The 21,243-nt window shown below is 35.2% G+C and overlaps 1 protein-coding gene across 1 annotated transcript; it reads right to left on the minus strand.

Annotated features, from left to right (window-relative positions):
• Positions 1-2,351: 2,351 nt before the first annotated feature.
• On the minus strand, positions 2,352-19,794 carry LOC115979764 (WD repeat-containing protein 48). The gene is made up of 19 exons (XM_031101825.1): positions 19,683-19,794; positions 12,842-12,951; positions 11,805-11,963; positions 11,148-11,213; positions 10,939-11,028; positions 10,458-10,763; positions 10,199-10,296; positions 8,910-8,945; positions 8,660-8,780; positions 8,297-8,533; positions 7,954-8,049; positions 7,807-7,872; positions 7,536-7,574; positions 7,314-7,448; positions 6,031-6,392; positions 5,234-5,327; positions 3,919-4,110; positions 3,325-3,442; positions 2,352-3,052 (listed from the first exon to the last, which is right to left on the minus strand). The coding sequence occupies exons 2-18, from the start codon at positions 12,938-12,940 to the stop codon at positions 3,344-3,346; spliced, it is 2,295 nt and encodes a 764-aa protein (XP_030957685.1). The 5' UTR covers positions 12,941-12,951; positions 19,683-19,794; the 3' UTR covers positions 2,352-3,052; positions 3,325-3,343.
• Positions 19,795-21,243: the final 1,449 nt, after the last annotated feature.

Here is a 21,243-nt window from a genome sequence, read left to right on the forward strand (position 1 = left end):
TCCAGGTAGTTGGTTTCCCCATAGGCTTGAGTCCGAGGACCATGCAATGCCTTGGTTCTGTCCAAAACCTAGTTTTCTCATCCAAGTAGTTGGTTTCCCCATAGGCTTGAGTCCGAGGACCATGCAATTGGTTCTGTCCAAAACCTAGTTTCCTTTAGCGCTGGACCTTGGCGTTAGGGGAGTTAGCTCCTCGGCCAAGCCCCTAGAATTATCCGTGCGATTAACGCTACCAAGCGTAGCCCCTAGTCAAGAAGCATAGCCCCTAGCGGAACTTTACTCTAAAACTATATAACCAGTTGTCAGAAATGACAAGGGAACTCTCTCGACCCACCGCCTATGCCAACACACAAGCCTTTCCCACAGACGGCGCCAATTGTAAGGACACGATTCATAACGAACCGTAGCAGTGTTGGGTTCGCACGTAAAAATGCCCAAACAATATCATTTGTAGAGCGTGGGTTTGAAAGGCTAGGCCTTAGTCACCAGGTGGTGGGTTTTTTGTGGTGTTCATGCGTGGTTAAGTTTTCTTCACCTCTGGAATCTTTCTCCTGGAGGTGGGCTGGGAGGCTCTGGTTTTTGGCCATTTTTCCCAGCCTCTTGCTTGGTGCACCTACCTTTTTATTATATAGTCTGTCGTGGTTGATCCTGTCCCTCCACTTGTTGGTCAGGCATGTGCTTATTTCTGTATCCATCCCATCAACCGTCCCCTCTTACTTTCTACTAGTTGCGAAGATCGAAGTTTACACCGTCCAAACATCTTTTCTCATTAATCGGATCTAGGCGTTGGTAGATGCATTTAATGCGGGGAGGGGGAACGCATTTTCCTTGATCCAATCCTACACCCTGCTTCCTTATGGGCCCCCCTTCCACTCACATCCCCTTGAGGGGGCGGTTTGGGGATTGCCTCCACCAAGACGTTGGTCTTCCCATTGAAGCTCTAGAATGCCGAGGACAGGGTAGTTTCTCAGCCGTTCCTCTTGACACCCCGGCCATCGATTATTCGTCCTCAGCAAAATACCTCCTCGGCACGAGCCCTGGGCCCAGATAGAGTTTGGGCCGGATTGCAGACCTCTCGGACCCACAATAATTATTTTCAAATTTCAAATTTAGAAAATCCTACTTAAGTTCAATTATGCCAAATGAATATTAAGTCCATTACTATAATTAAGAAAAAAAATAGGCCTTAATAAAATCTAAATACAAAAAAATTAATTGATAATTTTGTAACTCAAAAATCAAGAAAAATGGTTTTAAAATAAAATAAATTATATTATAGAAAATTTTTTAAAATAAAAATAAAAATGAACCCAAAAAAAAAATTCCTTGACCATTTTTTGCTGGGGATTTGACCCACTAAAAACTTCAAGATGAGCACCAAAATCCCCCACTATATCAAAGGTGCCGAAGTGAATTTTTTTAACACAGTATTATTTAAATGAGAGAGAGAGAGACTTGAGTAGTAAAAGAATAGAATATTTAGTACTGAGTGTATTGTAAAGTGAGTTGTTAAAATAAATAAAATAATTTTTTGAGTTGTTGCTAAATTTTTTAGCAAATGTGTTCCTAGATCTTTTAAGTCAATATTTAAGAGTGTCAAACTTTTAAGGAAGAAGAAATTATCTTATACATTACATTTTAGTATAAACATTAAGGGGGTGTTTGATAGAGTAGTTTAAGATAAGATTTTTGTAGTTTTTTAAAATACATATAAATAAAAAAGTGTGTAAAAATATATGTAATTGTGTTTGAAATGTAAAAATTGTTGCTTAAACAGGGATACCAAACGGGGCTTAAATCTTCAAAATTATTGTAGTATTTATTTGGTACATATTGAGACTTTTTATTTTATTTTAAAAAGAAATTGGACGCCTTTGAAACTTTTTTGAAAAATAAACTTTCTTATAAAATAGTATTATATTTTTTAACATTTTATAAAAATAAATTATATTCATATTCTTCGAAATCCATGATCCCCCCACACTCCTCTTGCTTAGTAAAATCATATTTTATTCCTGAACCTTACTTTCTAGTTTCTTTTTTCTTGTATTCTCTTATTTTATAAGCCAAAAGGCCAAGAAACAATCAACGTTATTAATTCCCATATCTTTCCCAAAAGGCATACATTAGACATTGAAAAATAGCTCACCCAACGTTTAAAAATAATTTACAAATAGCATAATTACTAATTTAACTTTTTTAGACAATTACTTTCACATAAACCCAATAGTTGTGGCGAAAGTTATATTTCTATACTCTCTCTTACTAATTAGTTTGGTTTCCAAATGTTCCCGTATTTGTAGAATCCATCACTGAATGCATTTGCCTAATAGTTTAATATTCGTTAGTTTTCAGGCTTAGCCAGAAAGAAAGTAGTTCCATGCTAAGTGCAGTAAACGTACACAAATACACTGCTAATCAAGAGCATTAAACACGTTACATCTCTAACTCAGCTAATATGTAGCCTAGTAGCCTGTATCAACTTTCTCGCCAGATTTCCGCAGCTATGATATAGCATTTAGTAATTCCTCTGAGCGACAAATTACATAAGAGAGGAGCAGGAAGAAAAATATCTAGTAAAGTCAAATAACTAATTTGACAAATGGGAAATGTTTTATTTCCAAAAGAACAAATTTAAAATAAAATTATAAAAAATCACCTTCACAATAGAGTTTCTATGACTAGTATGTAACCACAATACAAATCTACAAAGCTTTCGACATCATAATATCCCTAATTTAGCAGCTCAGGAACTTGCCTTAATCCTCCTCCAGAATGAAAAATCTTCTATTGTTGCATGCAGACTCGGTCCATAACAACTTTGCAACATCCAATGAAAGCTGGCGTGCCGGCAATGAAAGTTCAAAATTTATAACACCATCTGTTCAACTAGGAAACAGTGACCTGGAAACTTCTTGGCACATTTGGAGAATGTGGCTATATTCAGCAATCAATTTGTTTTCCAAATTTACAAACCTGATAAATACTTTTGATCACCATAAGCACCCCATGTAGAATCATATTCCCCAGTATTTTTACACAAGCAGAAGATCACCTGCAAACATTAGTAATCTCTTGAGATTGGCCAGCCAATTATTTTTCAAAACTAAGCACACAAACTTATCTGGTCAGTATTGGAAATCCCCAAATAACTCAAATTAAAATTCCTCTCTCTCTACTATGCGCTTAGAAAAAAGTTATCCTCTGAAAATCTGCAAACTCTGTGTCTGCTCTCCTAATCAAATATGCACTAACACTAGAACAATATTGCAGTACAGATGGTTATGAGAGAGAGAGAAACAACAAATAGTAAAATTCAGTACACACCTCCTGGATGTCATACGCATCACCTGCCCTGAACCAATCTATAATTGAGAACAAGGTCATCAGCCTTCTTCCATATATAAGCCCGCACTGTGGCTAAGCTCATGTCTGGGGCCAAGACCTGGAAAAAAGCAAGATAGGTTTCTAAGATATGCACCAAGCCTGACAGAAAACAACGTTGAAAGTGACTTTCTAGAATGTTAAAACTTGGAATGAATCAAATGTCTTTAGAATGCATTCAACTCTTGCTTAACCCATACATGAGCTCCCCAAGGTTCCAATATCAATTTTGCATTCCAAGGTACTGAATCTAACTCTAAAACAAGGTAGCCCAATTTTGGTTGGATTCATGGTGGCTCTTGAGTATTCAGATTCAATTCCTATACTTTACTAAATCAACATATATAAAACCGAACACAAAATCTGTAAAAAACGTAGTATCAAGTATGTAATCCAAAAATATAAAAGAACATTTAAAAAAATAAGATTCAAAATTTAAGAACACAGAAATGCAAAAAAATTTTGTTTATATGCCATACTCTCAGCAAAAGCTCATCTGTTATTAATCTTATACATTCAAGGTCTAAATCCACTTGCCTGATTGTTGCACAATATCTCTATGGAGGGTTTAAGCTTTTGCCAAGGCTTCAATCCGGAACGAAAAGTTCCATCTCCAATCGCTGAATGCTGTAACTGCCCTCCAGCCAGTCCTGGAGCAAACGTTCCATCGGGATTTACACTATCCAAGGGTTTGTCAAGGACCATCTTTTCTATGACATAATTAATGACCTAAATTTCAAAGCACAAAAAGCCATTTATTTATAATGTATTCTTCCATGCAGAAGATGCACAATAAAGAAACACAACATTTATGCGAAGCAAAAAAAACCAATACTTTTTTCAAACAATGAAAGTTGCATTCTGACAATACATGTCAACCATAGTCGTGTGCCTGTGCATATGCCATATCCACTAGAATACAGCTATAATATTTTACCATCCTACAGAAGACTTCTCACATTAACATTCCATTACAGAAATATTCATGTACAGTTAACGTCAACTAATAACGTGGTGAAACCTTAAAAATAATTATCATTTTTTTTCTTTTTCTTTTTCTCTTTACAAGCACATATAAACGACATACAATGGACCAAAGCAAAACATGAAGCATTTACAATTGAAAATTCAGTGTTAAAATGAACCAACAGGCAAGCTTCCCATGAAAGCTAATGAAACAATAATAAAAGACCCAATAATTACTTCTTTTTTCCTAATTTTTACAAAGTGACTCCTTCTTCTCTAATCTTAAAATACTTATGCACAAGCATGCTTGCTAGTACTAAATCGGCACAATGCATCTCATGGGCTCATGGCACACTAAAATATCCTTAAATTTTATTAATGAGTGACTAGTGGAACAAATATTTACTAAATTTTGGTACTAAGTTCCTTAGAATATGACCGTATAAGAGTATTATTTTACGTAAGCCCAATGATAGAGGAGCTACTATGTTTCGACTCCTATAGTGAAGATAACAAGGCACCCATCACAGTTAGCAGAAAATAACATGCTAGTCAATTTCCCCTTTCTTCCATCTTGTCTTGGCATTAATATAATGCATAATAGAGAAATTATGACTGATTCAAAGGTCATATCAGTATCTTACAGATATTTGATAAATAATTTAGAGCTCAGGTCACTGTCAACCACCAAAATGGGTTTGTTTCACTAAAATAGAAGGATGTATGATTTTCAATGACAGAACAAAATACAGTACGCAATTAACCATAATTCAGTGATACCCAAAATCCAAACAGAATAGTCTCTTCATAGAGAGTGCTTTAAACACACAAATATTGTGAAAACTTTTGTCCATCATATTCTACCCAACAGAAAGAACAGACTTACCTTATGAATCCTCAATATACGGGGTGCACTTAGTTTCCCTTGTGTGAGGATCTGGACAGTTGAACCCTCACATGGATGTAAATAAAAGCTGCACCTGCAGAATACATAAAATTTTTGTTGGGAAAAAGAATTCACAGACCCCTTTTTCTTATTTTCTTTTATATATTAGTAAATGAGAACTTAAACATGTCTTCTGGGAAATAAAAGGGGCAAAGAATATGAAGAAATTGCAGCCACAAGAAGAAGCCAAGCAGCAAAGTCCTTAGGACGTGAGGGAGAAAATCTTTTAAAATTTTCACAAGCATCATATTAGTTTTATGAGGTTCTAACAGAAGTATTGTGAAGTCAAGTGCTTTGTGCAAAACACATAGATATAATTAACTGGATATATTTGAAACATTGTCCTTAACCAATAGTGACTCCCAAAAATTAATTGAATTTTTTAAAATACCAATACCAAGTGCCCATTTGGTACAGCTTATTTTCATCATTTTGAAAATAGGGTTGTTTGAAAAGGATGTACCTAGAAAAAATTGAAGTTTTAAATAACTGTATTTTGAAAACATTTGGTTTGAAACTGCACTACCAAATGGGTACTAAGCAGAAAGCAGCGGGCATCTTCCAAAGAACACAACGGCAATGATAAAAGGTGTATATGCAGCTTTACCCCTCTCTCTCTCTCGTCCTCCCCTTCTCTCTCTCTCATTTATTTTATAAGGTGTATATGAATTTATGCAGCTTTTCTGGCAAGTAACATACCAAAATTAAGCAAAATATCTTTGGATGTTAGAATTTACTTGGTATTTTCTCTGGGAGGGAGCCGATTATTCAACACACAATCTAGACACCAGAAAGGAAAGTCCTTCTCATCTTCAGTTCCCTCTAAATCAGTAATTTTCTTTCTCCATGGACCACCATGAGAGCCCTCAGTAATAATGGATGGAGGGTAAACAGTTGAAAATTCAAATGGTGGATACACCATTGAGTCATTCTCAGCATTAATATCAGCCTCAATTCTTGAATGGGTAAGACTTCTATGGCTAACATCCTTCCCAGATAACAAATCCCCATTTGCTGAAGCCTGGGATCCAAATCTTTGCTTTCTTTTAGCCAACCAATGAGCCAAGAGTCCTTTAAGGGTTTCTCGAGCTAGATTAACCTGCAAAAATACAAGAATGCAACATAATCTTCTAGAGAAGCTTTCATGGTATCAATAGATAATTATACTCAGACCCAGAAAGCAAAAGGTAGATTGTGAATCTACATTCTTAAATTCTAGTAGCGTTGTTCATTAAAAATATTCTGCTACAATACCAACAAAATGTGATTGGTAAATTTTCAAAGGACCATCACATTTTAGAAAAACTAAAATAACTTGGGAAACCAGAGGATCATAACACTCAGAAACTTATACACAACATATCACAATATTATGGCCTAACAGAAGACCTGTAGAATTTGAGACTATGCTCTGATCTTCCAGGTATACAGAGTTCTTCCAATAGAAGCAATAAATTCAAAAAGACTTTCATTCTTTCAAAAGAAATTAAACTAATTTGATATTCAAAAGAAGCAAGACAGAAAAAAAAAAAAATTAAACTAAGGTTAAAATACTTAAAACTTGAAAAGAATTAAGTACACAAATATTTTGTTAGTTGAGTTGAAAAAACACTGCATTCATCAGTTCACACTAATAGCAAGCAAATAAGCAAGTCATTCATGGTAGAGAAAGGTAAAGAGAAATCAACCATATATTTCAACCAGTAATGTTAAAACTTGAAAAGAATAAAGTACACAAATATTTTTGTTTGTTGATCTGAAAAAACAACACATTCATCAGCTCATGCTAATAGCAGGCATAAAAGCAAGTCATTCAAAATATAGTGTTAATTAACCAAATATTTCAACCAGTAATGTATCATCTTTTCGTGCAAGTTGATAAATCCACAAAGAACAGATAATATCCTACATGAGGTACCTCAATATAGAATGCTAGAGCATACAACATATTCCCCTCCCCACTCCCCCAAAAAGATAAAAAGAGCAACAAGAAGGTCCCTGTGAATTTAAAAGAATATACCTTATCATCCTCAGGTTTCCCTGCAATGTTAAGGTCTGCTGAATACATCTCAGCAGAAAAGCATTGTGGGGTGTCCAAATGGATAGATAAACTTCCAAGCCTGGTATCCACAGTGAACCATGCAGGAATGCTTACCTGAAGCAGTTCAAAAATTAAAATTAAAATCAATCCATACTGTCAAGATGAAACTACTATATCTCTAATATAGACTAAGCATCATACCATTTCAAATAGTTCTTCCTTTTTCTCCTCAAATGACACCTGGAATATTGAAATCAAAAGCATGAATTTTTTTACATCGAAACTCAAAAGCATGGATGATAACCAAAGGTGTCCCCTCCCAAAATGAAATTTATAAAAATTTAAAATATATAAACAAATATTGCCAGTATTAATCAGAAGAACTACCCTGGCCCTTATGCCAATCAGGCACTCCTACCATGTCAACAAATATATCATTGTCAAACACAACTAGAAAAAGAACCAGTGTGACCTTTCCATAATCTGCAACTACAATGCCCTTGGTGATCTCCCACAGCTTCACGGAACCAGCAGTATCCTGTCAATGAAAGATGCTGATTTTAAAGGTCTTGTTAAGTAACATATTGTCATTGTAAAGTATGAGGGAAGTCACAATTACCTTAGTCAACACATGCCTTCTATTATTCAAAATTTCATGCTGCACTATTCCAGGAGTTCCAGGAATGGTTAGTGTTGGCTCTTTGAAAACAGGAACCTACACAACATTGTTGAAAAACCAGTACCTCAATGAGCCAAGAACACTAATATTAATCCCCAAAATGCAAACATCAAAAATTAGCAAATCCAAGAATTAAAAATCCAAAAAAAAAAAAAACACACAAAATAAGAGTATAATCCAAAACTACCAGTGTCCAACAGGGACACATAACCACCTAAGAACTGCAATAACATTAATATATCAAAATACAAGTTATGAAAAAACAGAAAGAAGCATTACTCACAAGGGCAGATCCTTCTAAGGAGACCCTTGCCCTCGAAAATGACAAGTTTCCAGCTAAGAATGAACCGCCTCTTTGAAAGACCTTCTGAGGGTTACGTCCTTCAGCAGGCCATCTATGAACAGAAGAATCACTGGTAGCAGCCCATATACTATCATCATGCAAAGCCATTTGCAAAATAGGGTGTTCTCCTGTGCAAAGCAAGAAACTCTCCCTTGTCGCCAAGTCTGTCAAGTATAACTGAGGGTATAAACAGAATTGGGCATCAAAAAGATGAGCTTGAAGCTATATAGCAAAAGACATTAAAAACCTACACAAGACAGAAGTACTTGAATTAGTTAGCTTATAAAAGAAAACAATACTCACAGAAAGGTCTCTCCCACCACTATAAACATGACTAAATGCTGGAGTGCTAGCAAGTGCCCAAACAGAATCTGTATGCACAGCGTAGGAATGCACACATCGTTGCTGACCAAGATCCCAGAGTCTATGAAGATAGTTGGAATAATTAGTTAACCAAAATGAAAAGACAAATGCTTATATTGTTGACACATTTGTATGCTTGCATATGCTGTGTCATTGTTTTACAGTAAGAAGATAGGTGAGAGATATTAACCTGATCATAGAGTCAGAAGAGCCAGATAAGCATAGTCTGCAAAAATACAAAAGCATCATCAATATGCAAGAAATAAAAATATTATTAAATAGTGTATATGCATGCTGTAGAGAAGAGACATCCAACCAGGATGGTTGAAATAGTTGATCTAAGAAAGTTCCATTCAATATGGATGTGAGAGTGTGTGAGTTTGTATAGAGGAAACTTTTTTTTGTTTATCAGGAAAATATGTTAACACCCATTGGGATTTGAACCAACAACCTAGCCTTCTACCCTAAGGAGGTACTGTTTCAGCTAAATCTCATAGGAAAAAATTTTAGAAAAAAATATTCCATGTTTGGATAGTTGCAATTTGACAAGTGAAAAATTGGCAACCTATATATCCACTGAAAACTAGCCAACTAATAGCCCAACTTCAAACGACCAACTAAACCAGGTTTCAAGAAAAGCATGAGCCCCAACTGAAATATTTTAGTCATTTGCATATTGTATGATGAAGATAATGGTCGGACATTGCATAATTAAGCAAACACTTTTCAAGAATGGAACTGTGAGAAAGAGTACAGCCTTCAACCCAAATAATAAGGAAAAATAATTTGAAGCAACATTTCATCATCTGCAATTGTTGAACAGGTGCATACAACCATCCAAAACGCAACTTACTTCAGAAACACATCACACTAGAGCAGATCCACAAAAAGATTATTAAAGCAGCATATATATGGACAATTAAGTAGATATAAAGCTTAACTTAAATTCCACTGACCACTTTATCAGAATAAGCACCCTCTTATGCCTTTCTTTTTAAATTACTAAGAAAAGTTTTCAAACTTTTTGGTGGAGATCTACTAAATTGTATCCATAACTGTGGGATACTATTATCTTAAATTGGTCTGACTTAACCACATCTTTTCTATAGAAAAAGAAACATGTTAAAGCTCTCTCTCTCGCTCACATCTAAACCCCTACTAGTAGACACAAATATCTACAACACAACCTCTCAGAGCAACTTCAGAATCACACACAATCCAATTAATGCAGTTTCTGGTTCATAATATTAAAATAAATTTAAGGTAAAATTATATTCCAGAAAATTGAATCCAATCAGAGAAAATAAGTTAAATTCTTTTCAGTCTTATTCAGATATGATTCCTATTACATTTTATAGATATTGAGTTGTAAATCTTCTATTTACATTAAAGATAGAACTAAAAACCAATTCTTTAAGTTTTAACCAATGCAACTTTAGTATATAATTCAAGAAAGAACTGCAGACCCATCAGACATACCTGCCAGTAGAATCCAGAATCAAAGCCCTAATGTTATCTGTATGCCCTCGTAGTTTCATAGTCTTTGAACCGGATCTTGGGTCCCAAACTCGAACAACCTAGAGAAAATGAAAAAAAGAGATGAATGACACATTCAATGATAAAAATCAACATATTCAATTCAACCAAGTGCAGATACCTCCAATAATTTCATAGGTAATGCAGAAATGTAATCAAGTCAGAAATCAAAATATAACAGTAACCATATATAAGAGCATACCTTTTCAGTTCCACCAGAGACAAGAAGAGTTCCACTATCATTCATTGCCAACGCATAAACTGACTCCTTATGGCCTTTGGCAGCAATTGGAGCATATCCATGGGACTGATTGGTGTGTGCAGAAATGCTGTTGCTTGAGCTTATGGTACGTAAACTTGAAATTGGTAGTGAATTTCCTGAACCATTGATACCATTTGAACAATCATCTTCCATTGCATCACCTGACTTTGATAGTGGAGTAAGTGCGGCTTCAAGATCCCATATGAAAACCTCCCCTCCAAGGCCACCAGAGGCAACAATATTGCTCTAAAATGCATGACACTATAATAGGATCAGAAGATGATTTTGATGTGATATGATACTATACCTCAAGACAATATGTGCTGTCATATTGAATAAAAAAGTTATTTAGTAGGACAAACTGACAGGAACCTTTCATTCATTCATTTAAGATCCAAGAAAAAATTGAAAAAGAAATTACATTTTTTTCTGCTGCAGCAAGACAAGTAACATAGTCGGAGTGTTGACGGAGAGTCCTTGTACATGTTCCATCAGACAAACTGTTCCATGTCTGGCGTATCATGAGTATTATGAAAAATAACCATATCAGTAAAATATAACAGCCAAAGATAACAAACAGAACCCCCCCCCCCCCCCAAAAAAAAAAAAAAAGGAGAATGATTAACAAACCTTAAGGGTTGTATCTGAAGAACAGGAAACAAGAGTATTATCACCAACAAGGACAGCATCATTAACCTGTACAACCGCAGACATTCACCACATGTTCAATTGTTGTGAATTATACATGCAGAATACAGTAAAAGCATGAGCAATTGTATTATAAAGATCGAAGAAGATGACTCCATATATCAAGGTAAAAGAACCTTATGAAAATAGATATTAACGTTTAATATGCACTATGAAAATAGATATTAACGTTTGATATGGAATACCCTATCTTTTCCTTCTCCTTTCCCCACATGGGCATGGCTGAATAAATTAAATTAAGTATATAAGGGGTGAAAATTTTCAAAACAAAAAAGTCTGCCTTCATATGTCTAGCACTCTTTTATTCTTTTTCCCCTACTTTATTTTGGCAAGGCTGTTCATCAGGTCTAACTGCCATTTATAGAACTGGATTTCACCCGGAGAAAAAACAACTTATATTGGCTCCTTCATCCACACCTAATAGCTAGGAAGTACAGACACTTCATTTTGGGTGCCATACCTATGCTTTCTAGCCAATAGTGAGGCTAAAAAAAATAGTAAAGTTGCAATAGTCTCTTCTAGCAACTAATGACACATGAATATAATAAGGGAAAAAGGCAAGAAAAAAATAAACAGTACCCAATCCACATGAGACTCAAAAGTAGTAGAACAGGTAGCTGCATCATCTGTTAAAGCCCATCTTTTAAGTGTGCCATCACGGCTCCCAGTGAAGAGGTAATCACTGCCATCAGTTCCTGATGACTTCAATAGAGCCAAACAATTTACACCTGCGCAATGCTGCAGATAGAGAAACATTGCAAAACACAGTAATATGAGAATTTATAAGATAACTAAGGGTAGTAAAGTAATCACCCTACTGTTCCTCTAAAAATTCAGAAAAGAATATCTTCTCCCTTCTAAATCCCCAGACACCTGGGATTAACGCCTAATTTATTGGGGGCTGCATTTTAATGGGCCCACACATTCATAGCTAAACCGTTGAAGAAGAACTCTAAATTTCAAATGGCCTTCCAACGTGAGATAGAAGTGGCAAGGTTCTTTTAAGCTTTTTTCCCCCACTAAAAAATAGAGCAGGAAAAAAAAAAAAAAAAAAAAAACAAAACAAAACAAACAAACAAACTGCCGTCCAATAACTTTTTATGATGATAGCAAGTTAATTTCTAACAATCTTTATCACAGCAGGAAATTTTGAAAATATTGAAAAGGTTAACGCTGGAGTTGCACTAATAATAGAATATGATCATTGATGTCTAAGCAAGAGCTACACAGACCAATTTTATTTATAAAGCACAAAAGGCATCACTATGACAGCTATGCCATCCAAATACAGGGTCTAAAGCAATCTCCAGCAGAAAGGATCTTCAACATATTTAGAGGTGATACAAGAAGGGGCCTTCTTTTTTTATTTAAAGTATAGGGAACTCAAATAAAATCAGGAGAAGCCAGAGATTTATAGAAAAGAAAGGCACACCAGGACATGTTAGTGACAGATTGCTCAAAAAATAAATTGCAATTTTATAAGAACAATTAAGTTTTTTTTTTTTTTTAGGTATAAGAACAATTAAGCTTATTTTCTATGACCAGAGATGAGTGAAGGCGACTCTGACCCCAAAAAAAAACCTTAAAACTAGGAGTTTATTTTAAAACTAATATACCTTTGTGTCATCGGCATCATTCAACACATATGTTAACCTCTTCTCCTTACGAGGGCGAGAAGAATTGTTTGTGTTCCCTGCACTACCTACACGGTGCATTGCAGAAACCACTGGAACATATATAAACAAATAAATCAAAATAATGAAACCACAAGCACTTAAAGTTAATCAACTAATTTTATTTAGAACTGATACAGTCAATGCTATCATGTGCTCTCTGTTCTTACAAATACGTCGCACAATTGGTATTCTAGTCTTTTAACAAACAATGACCATAAGCTTACCATTTTTTTTTTTTTTTTGGTTTTTCATTTGGGATTCAACGATTTAATACTTATCCAATGTACCATGTAGATAAAAAGTAGCTGTTTAGAAGACTAGTTATAAGAATACAGGCACAAGAGCAGAAATTTCGACTGTCCCAGGTTATCATGCTGAACAGCTCAAACTAGCATTTTAAAAGGTTGATCATAAGAATAAAATACTAAGATCAGCAATTAAAAAATGACATTTTTTTTATTAGTAATAAGGGTTTTATTATAGAAAATCAAAGAAACTGCAGTATACAAGAAGCATAGTCATAGTTATCAAAACCGTACTGGAGGTTGATCCGGTTGAAGAATTGGTTCACTGATTCATTGGCTCAACTAGTGGTTCATTGGTTGGTTGAATTGTAGGTTTATTAATTAATTAAATAATATATTTTTTAATTATAAAAAGCAACTAAAATAAAATTAAAAAAATCCATTTAGGTAAATTAATAAATTATAACAATAAAAAAATTACATCAAATGACATAAAGTTAAAGAATATAAAAAAATAAACACAACATTCATGTAAATCATCCAATAACCAAGATGTATAGTCCAAAAGTCTTGAAACAACATATCTCATATAAATTCAAAATAAATTTTTAGCTTAATCATTAAATCCTAGAGGATAACAAAATTATTTAGATCTCCAAATACAGCTGATGATTAAAATCAATCAGGTGTTATCGTTGTGACATTGGTCACTTGTGTTCCATGCAGACCACTATCTCTTTATCCCTTTCAGTCTCATCACTATCTCTTTAATCTCAACTCTCAACTCTCGTCTCATGGCACAACTCTTACTTTATCTCTTAAGAAAATCTTAATCTTTATCACTTTATGTCTTTATTAATTTATCTTTTCACTCTTCAATAGTTTGGTACTTCGGTTTAGAGCCTCCAGACTTCAAAGTTCAGCCTGTTCAGTGACTTCAGTAGTCCAGTTCAATCTTTTTTCCACAGATACACTCGGTATTTTTTTTTTTCTTTTATCTGCAGGTTAAAAAGCTTAACCCGTGCAATCCGTCAGTTTACACAGTTTGAGAATGGGTTATTGCATATCAGGTATTTTATGCCAAATCATTCTAAATAATGCTTTGGTTCACAAGTTTCACAGTTTAACTAGTGGTTTGGTAGTTGGTACAGATTTAATAACTATTATGACAGCAATCTAGAAAGTCAAAAAAAGCAGAAGAGCGATGAGCTGGTAACACTGTCATCCAATCAAAAAAATTGCATAATCAACTTTAGATCCATCAAACAATGTTCAGTGTGCACCAGGACCATGTCTAGAAAATCTCCCATTCCAACAGCTCAAAAACTCTATTAAGCATTACCCATTGAACCTCAAATTGACAAAAGACCAGAGACCACAACTCCCGCATGGTCACAACAAAGTAATAAACGATCAACAAACTCCTTGGCTTTCTTACACATATAACACAAATCTACAACTACCATTATGCACCTTCAAAGATTATTCAAAGTAAGAATCTGTCCCAAAGCCAGTGCCCAAGTAAAAAACACTACCTTTTGGCAGCACATTGACCTTCCATATACTCTTCCGGGGAAACAGGGAGCCAGGACCAGCATGTACTTCCTTATAAAAGGATTTCACCTCAAAATCCCACTCCTCATAGGACTCCAACAAATCTAATCTTCTGCACCCCTCCAACAAATCAAAATTGACATTTTTTTTTTTTTTATATGTAATAAAGATTTATTGATATCAAAAAAAGAGACACCCAAGTACACCGGGAGTATATAGTGGTGTACATATCAAATACAAAAATTACATTAATCAAGTAAATCCAAAATTGAAGAAAAAGGTTGGTTTCTCCACACTAAGAACCAGTCCAATAAGGTTCTACAAATAGAAGCTTGAGATTAGGCATAGAGCGCTCATTTTCTTCAAAACACCTACTATTTCTTTCCTTCCAAATACACCACATCAAATAATAAGGAACAACAATCCATATATCTCCATTATGATGGCGACCAAATTGACCTTGCCAGCAAGCAAGAAGCTCAACAACAGACATTGGCATAACCCAACAAACTCCAAATAAACCAAAAACCATTCCCACAACTCCAAAGCAACCGAACAATGAAGGAATAGATGGTCAACAGTTTCACTATTACACTTGCACATATAACACCAATCCAAAATATGCATATCTTTCTTTTCCTAAAATTGTCAATTGCCGGACATTTCCCCAAGGCAATAGTCCATACAAAGAAAGCCACTCTAGAAGGAATCTTTTGCTTCCAAATGCTTTTCCCAGGGAAAAACTACTCACTATGGCCAACTAGAAGATGGTAGTACACACTAACCATAAACCCCTTACTCTTACAAGGTAGCCAACATCTCTTACCTCCCCAATCCCCCTTACAGGAGTGCTATAAATGGTATTTATGAAGCTCCAAAAGCTTACAATTCCCGATTATGCACATCCCTACAAAAATGTATCTCCCAATGAAAGACTCCATTGGTGTACCTCATTAGATCAACCACACTCGCCTCTTTGTTTCCACAAATCCTATATATTTCAGGATAGCAATTTGCAAGAGAAGATGTTCCACACCATTGATCTAGCCAAAACTGCACTTTTGATCCATCTACAATTTCATACAAGATAAACCGAGATAAGGAGGGCCACCCCCTTCTAATATTTTTCCATAAACTAACTCCATATGGACCAAAGAATGAGCTAGAACACCAACCACCCCAATCACAACCATACTTCCCCTCTATCACTTGTCGCCCAAGAGCATCCCTTTCTTGCCCAAATCTCCATAACCACTTCCCTGATAAAGCTACATTAAAGATTCTCAGGTTCCTAATCCCCAAACCACCTGAAGAAAGTGGAGCTAATCCCCAAACCACATGAAGAAAGTGGAGCACAAACCGTAGTCCAATTAACAAGATGAAATTTGGGCTCATCCCCTAGGCCACCCCATAGAAAGTTCCGCTGAAGTCTTGCAATTCGGTTAGCCACTGAAGCAAGAATAGGAAATAAAGAAAGGAAATAAATAGGAAGATTTGAGAGAGTGCGTTTATTTATTTATTTATTTATTTTTTATAGGTACTCAAAGAACTATTTTTAATGAGTAAAAAATGAATAGTACAAGTTGTTCATGATGATGAACAACAAGAAACAGATGAAACAAACAGCAAAACAAAAGAGAAGGAAATCAGAAAGTTAATCTAAGGGAAAACATAAACTCTGAAAGAGACGAAGAATTAGTAAAACCCCAACAACGAGACCACTCAAAAAGATTACACTGGCATAAAACCTTTAACTCATCCAATGTCTTCTCCATGTTCTCAAAGGAGCGACGATTCGTTCCAACCAAACAATCCACATTAAGCACCCTGGAATCAAATTCCAAATATTTGAGTTATGCTTCCCAAGCCACTGATGCCAACAAGATAACAATCCTGCCACCGATCCTGGCATAACCCAATGAATACCAAAAGCCTAAAGCATAAAAGTCCATAAGGTATGTGTAACAGGACAATGAAGAAGAAGATGGTCTACCGACTCCCCATCACAACAACACATACAACACTGATTTACCAAAGGACGACCTCTAAGCATGAGATTATCCAACGTGAGAATCTAATTGTGAGCAGCTATCCACAAGAAGAAAGACACTCACTTAGGAATTGCTTGGTAATAAGATCAGGTGTCAAATTTACCATCACCTTTGAACCGCCAACAAAGAGTATCCCTCCTATCACTCTGAGGAATACAAGGTTGGATAAACTGAAGTAGAGAATAAGATGCAGCTAGCTCCCAATCTTCAAAAGCTCTATAAAACCTTAAATCCCACACTCTAATAGTACCTCCTTTCGGAATCCACAAAACCTCAGAGATGCAAGCATCCTTGGCAACTGAACACACATAGAGCTCAGGATAGAGATCTTTTAGGGTATTATCCCCAATCCACCTATCATGCCAGAAGCAGAAGAGTGCTTTAAACTAAAGTGACTCTAACTCCCTTAGATAAATAATTTTTTCCAACCTACTAATTTTCTTTTCATCTTCTCCAGAATTGGATTCCAAATTGTCTTATTCTTGAATTTTTCCCCCAAAGGAAGACCCAAATATTTCATTGGAAGAGACCCTTGCTTATAGCCTAAGACAACCACCAAAAATGAACAAATATGTGCACAGTAAATACTTTTATTTATATTATACAAAAGTGGTTTTTATGCTATATTAGGAACTAGAGCTTCAAGTATTGCTGTGGTTGCTAAGGATTGGAGAGGGAAATTGGTTTTTTCCTATTCGAAGAGGGTGAATACCAACATTCCTGTCCAAGCTGAAGCGGAGGCAATTTTCTGGGCTCTTCATCTTGCTAAGAAAGTAGATGCATCTCATTTTGTGATTGAAAGTAATTCCAAAATCTGTATAGATGCTATCTCAACTGGTGGGGATCATGTTCCATGGAGGTTAAGTAATTTCATTGGGAATGTTCAAGTTATACGTGTAGATTTTGGTTCAGTGTCTTTTAAATGGGTTTACCTTGAGGCTAACAAGACAGCTCATGAACTAGTTAAATGGTCTGAAAGCCATGGGTATTTTGGCAGTTTTGGTGTGGGCCTCTGCCCTCCTAATGTTGTAAAGTGTAGTTGAGAAGGAGGCTATCTCTGATCATGCTTTTAATCCTTTTTTTTTTCTTTCCTTTAAAAAATGTAGCCTTAAAATGAAAATGATGCTCAAACTCTCACTGCATAATTTCATTTTTCTGACAAAATTAATTATAAAAAAGCCTTACAAGAAGTTACAATCTCAGACCTACCAACCAGATTAGTTAAACTTCTATAAATAAAAAATTCTAATATAAGTATTTTTGTATAAGGAGCGAAATGAAGAGAAGAGGGGAAGTGGCAGAATAGCAGGTATTATAGGATATTTGTACATATGAGCTTTGTTGATGCCAAGGAGGTTTATTAATCTCTTATCCAGGAGGAATTAGTTTGGCAAACAATCCTCTTTTGTTTGAAATCTAGGTCCCCTAATCCTGTTGTGGACACAATATGGAGATGAAGAGAAATCACCATACTTTTGATGATTTGAAAGATTCAGTTGTTCAATTGAAGTTGTTTGTTGCTAGATCATTGTTTGAATGGTCTCAAGTTTTGGACTTCATGATATTCATTCTCCAGTAGATTTCATTGATTCCCCTTTGCTCCAGTTTGTAATTTCATTATCTTGGCATTCGATAGGCCATCTTTCTCTCACATTGTACATGAGGTAGCTTCTCTATTTATAAAATCTCATTACTTATTAAAAAATGTGTTGTAAAATCTTAAATGTTTAAGCACTTGTAGTTGGCTTGATTGTTAGTTATGAGTTTTATTGCACTAGTATGGGAAAAACAACCATACGGAGAGTTTACATAATACATATACCATATGAGATAGAATGTAACCTATCTTACCAACTCCTCGTGAGAGTGACAGTTCCTAGATGTAATCTACTACTTAACTCATTGACCCTTCAATTTTTAAAAACTCATAACCCAATAAAGATACAGCAATAGCACCATGTGGAATGTAACTCCTCACTGTTTTTTATGAGGGCGATTTTGGGGGAGCAGAACAATTGAACATTCAAGGGTCTGGAGAGATCTATCAATGAGCTTAAGTCTAGTTTGTGGGTTTTTTTTTTTGGTGTGGAGGGGGGGAGACTATCTTATAATTCTTTAACGCCTTCAAGTGAAGCAAACTTTTTCATCATCACCATTCATATTAATAAAAACATATACCAAAAAAATGAGCCTAAAATACAAAAGGGTCTTCTCCAAAATTCCAATAGCACCTATAGTTTCCCAATTCCACCTCCGTAAATTTATGTGCATATAACCAAGACAAAGCAACCCTTCATGAGCATAACTCATGCTGGAGACTTTCAAGTGAAAGAAGCCTATTAATTAACACAAGAATATAATACCAACAGCCTAATAAACCAAAAGTCAATGTTCCATTGTCCAAATAGAACCATAATCTTCCAAATTTTTTAGCTCAATTAGACCCATTTCAGCTTAACACTCTCTTCTACCTAGCCTATCTACACCCCTCCCCCACACCCCCACATTTCTCAACACCCAAAAATCTCAACCCCAATCTTCTCCACGCATTTTCCCTCAGCTACCAAACAAAGCCCAAAGCTACCAATCTCACAAAACCCTTCCAAATACTCCAACCCAAAACCCCAACAATCACAAAATCCCACCATCAAAAAACAACCAAACCCAATAACAAAGATTTCAAACCACACCCTCCAAAAACCAATTGATCATCGTCACCTATTTACACAATCGGATCACAATATTTAGGGTTTCAACACGTATTGAACTATAACTAGCTAATTCCAAAAATCAACCCCAAATTAAAAAAATTCACATAATCAAAAAATAAATAAATAAATCAATCTAGAAAAAACTAGATATTATCAAGAATGAAATTTGAATTACATAGAAGAGAGAGAGAGAGTGAAGAGATTAAAGAAAAACCCTAACCCTCGAATCAGTGCGACACAATTGAAGCTTTTTTTTAATATCTCAAGCTTGTGTGTTCTTCTTCTTCTTCTTCTTCTGTCAGTGGCCGAAGTTCCAAATTCTAGAGAGAGAAAGTGATTTTTAGAGAGAGAAAGTGGAAAAAATAATAAAAATTGGAGAGAGAGAGAGTGTGTGTGTGGGTTTCGATATATTTTATTATATGGCAAAAAGGTCCTTTGACTCGGTTTTTAGGGATTTTGATCGGAGGGTATAATCGTCATTTTAATCTGTAACAGATCTTATGCGAAGGGGGAGACATATCTGTACGCGCTTGCGTGTGGAGATGTTTAGGTACTCGCCTCTCTGGCCGTCTGTTCGGTTGGTGGGGTCGGGTAAGAGAGGGCGTGCATTCAATGAAGTGGATGTCGAATTACGATATTGACCTTGAATGAATAGGGTTCGGTTTGGGTGAAGAAGTTCCGAGTGTGGATTGGGTTTTTGAGGGGTGAAGGAAGGATAGTTTCGTAATTGTGGTGGCAATCAATTTTTAGCCATTTGTGTATATTCTTAGAATCTATGGTTTATCTGATTTTTTTTTTTTTCCTAATAGTAAAAAACCTAAAAAAATAAAACCTTTATATCATAGCCCCCTGTTGGTAAATAAAAAATTGAAGAAACGGTAGACTCATATTAAAACTAGTAACAATTTATTATCTAAAATTTTTGTTGTAAAATTGTTGTTAAAATATGGATGGTATGATTCACCCTTTGAGTCTTAGCTCTATGAATTATGGAAGAGGTTTGGTTCCAATATTCTACCAAAGAAAGATAGAGAAAGATTAAAAAAGTAAAAAATAGGCTGTGATATTGATGGTGCTCAAGCTTATCTAATCCAGACCAACCAGTACATAGCTACCCTAATATGACTATCTATTATCTATCACAATTTTGATTGATATTAGATATTATCAAAACCGTTAAGATTAATAAAGGGTCAGCCTCTATGATTTGGTGGAGCTTAGTTCTAATTTTTAAGGACCACAGAGTGATTTAGTCAAGATGCCTACCATTACTATAATCTTGATAAGATTGAGTCCTGGTTATGGCTAAATCTACATAATGAAGTACATTCAGATCTCTTATTTAAGTCCCCTAAACATTAATTTATTACCAAATAGAATTGGAAGGAAATTTCATAACAAAAAAAAAAATAGCCTCCGAAAAATTTAGACACACCCATAAAAAGGTCAACTTCTGAACCTTAAATCTTTAAAGTGTGAAACTAAAATTAAAAAAATAAAAAATAAAAAAAACCCACATAATGTAGTGAAGAGATGCCCACATATTTGAAATGAAACTCAAGAATGTATCCTCTACCAAATATTGTTGCTATGAGTGATATGAATGGCCGGAATTTACAGCTTTGGAAGTTTGGATTGATCCTCTTTTCACTAACTAATGTGAGATTCTTTCAATGTTAAGGTTTGGTATAGAAATGTATAATTAAGCAACTACATAGTTTCATCGTGGAATCCCAAAACAAAAGGAAGTATCACAGATTTTGATGAAATTGTATAATACA

The sequence above is a fragment of the Quercus lobata genome, chromosome 3 (genome assembly GCF_001633185.2).
Source record: "Quercus lobata isolate SW786 chromosome 3, ValleyOak3.0 Primary Assembly, whole genome shotgun sequence".
NCBI lineage: Eukaryota > Viridiplantae > Streptophyta > Magnoliopsida > Fagales > Fagaceae > Quercus > Quercus lobata.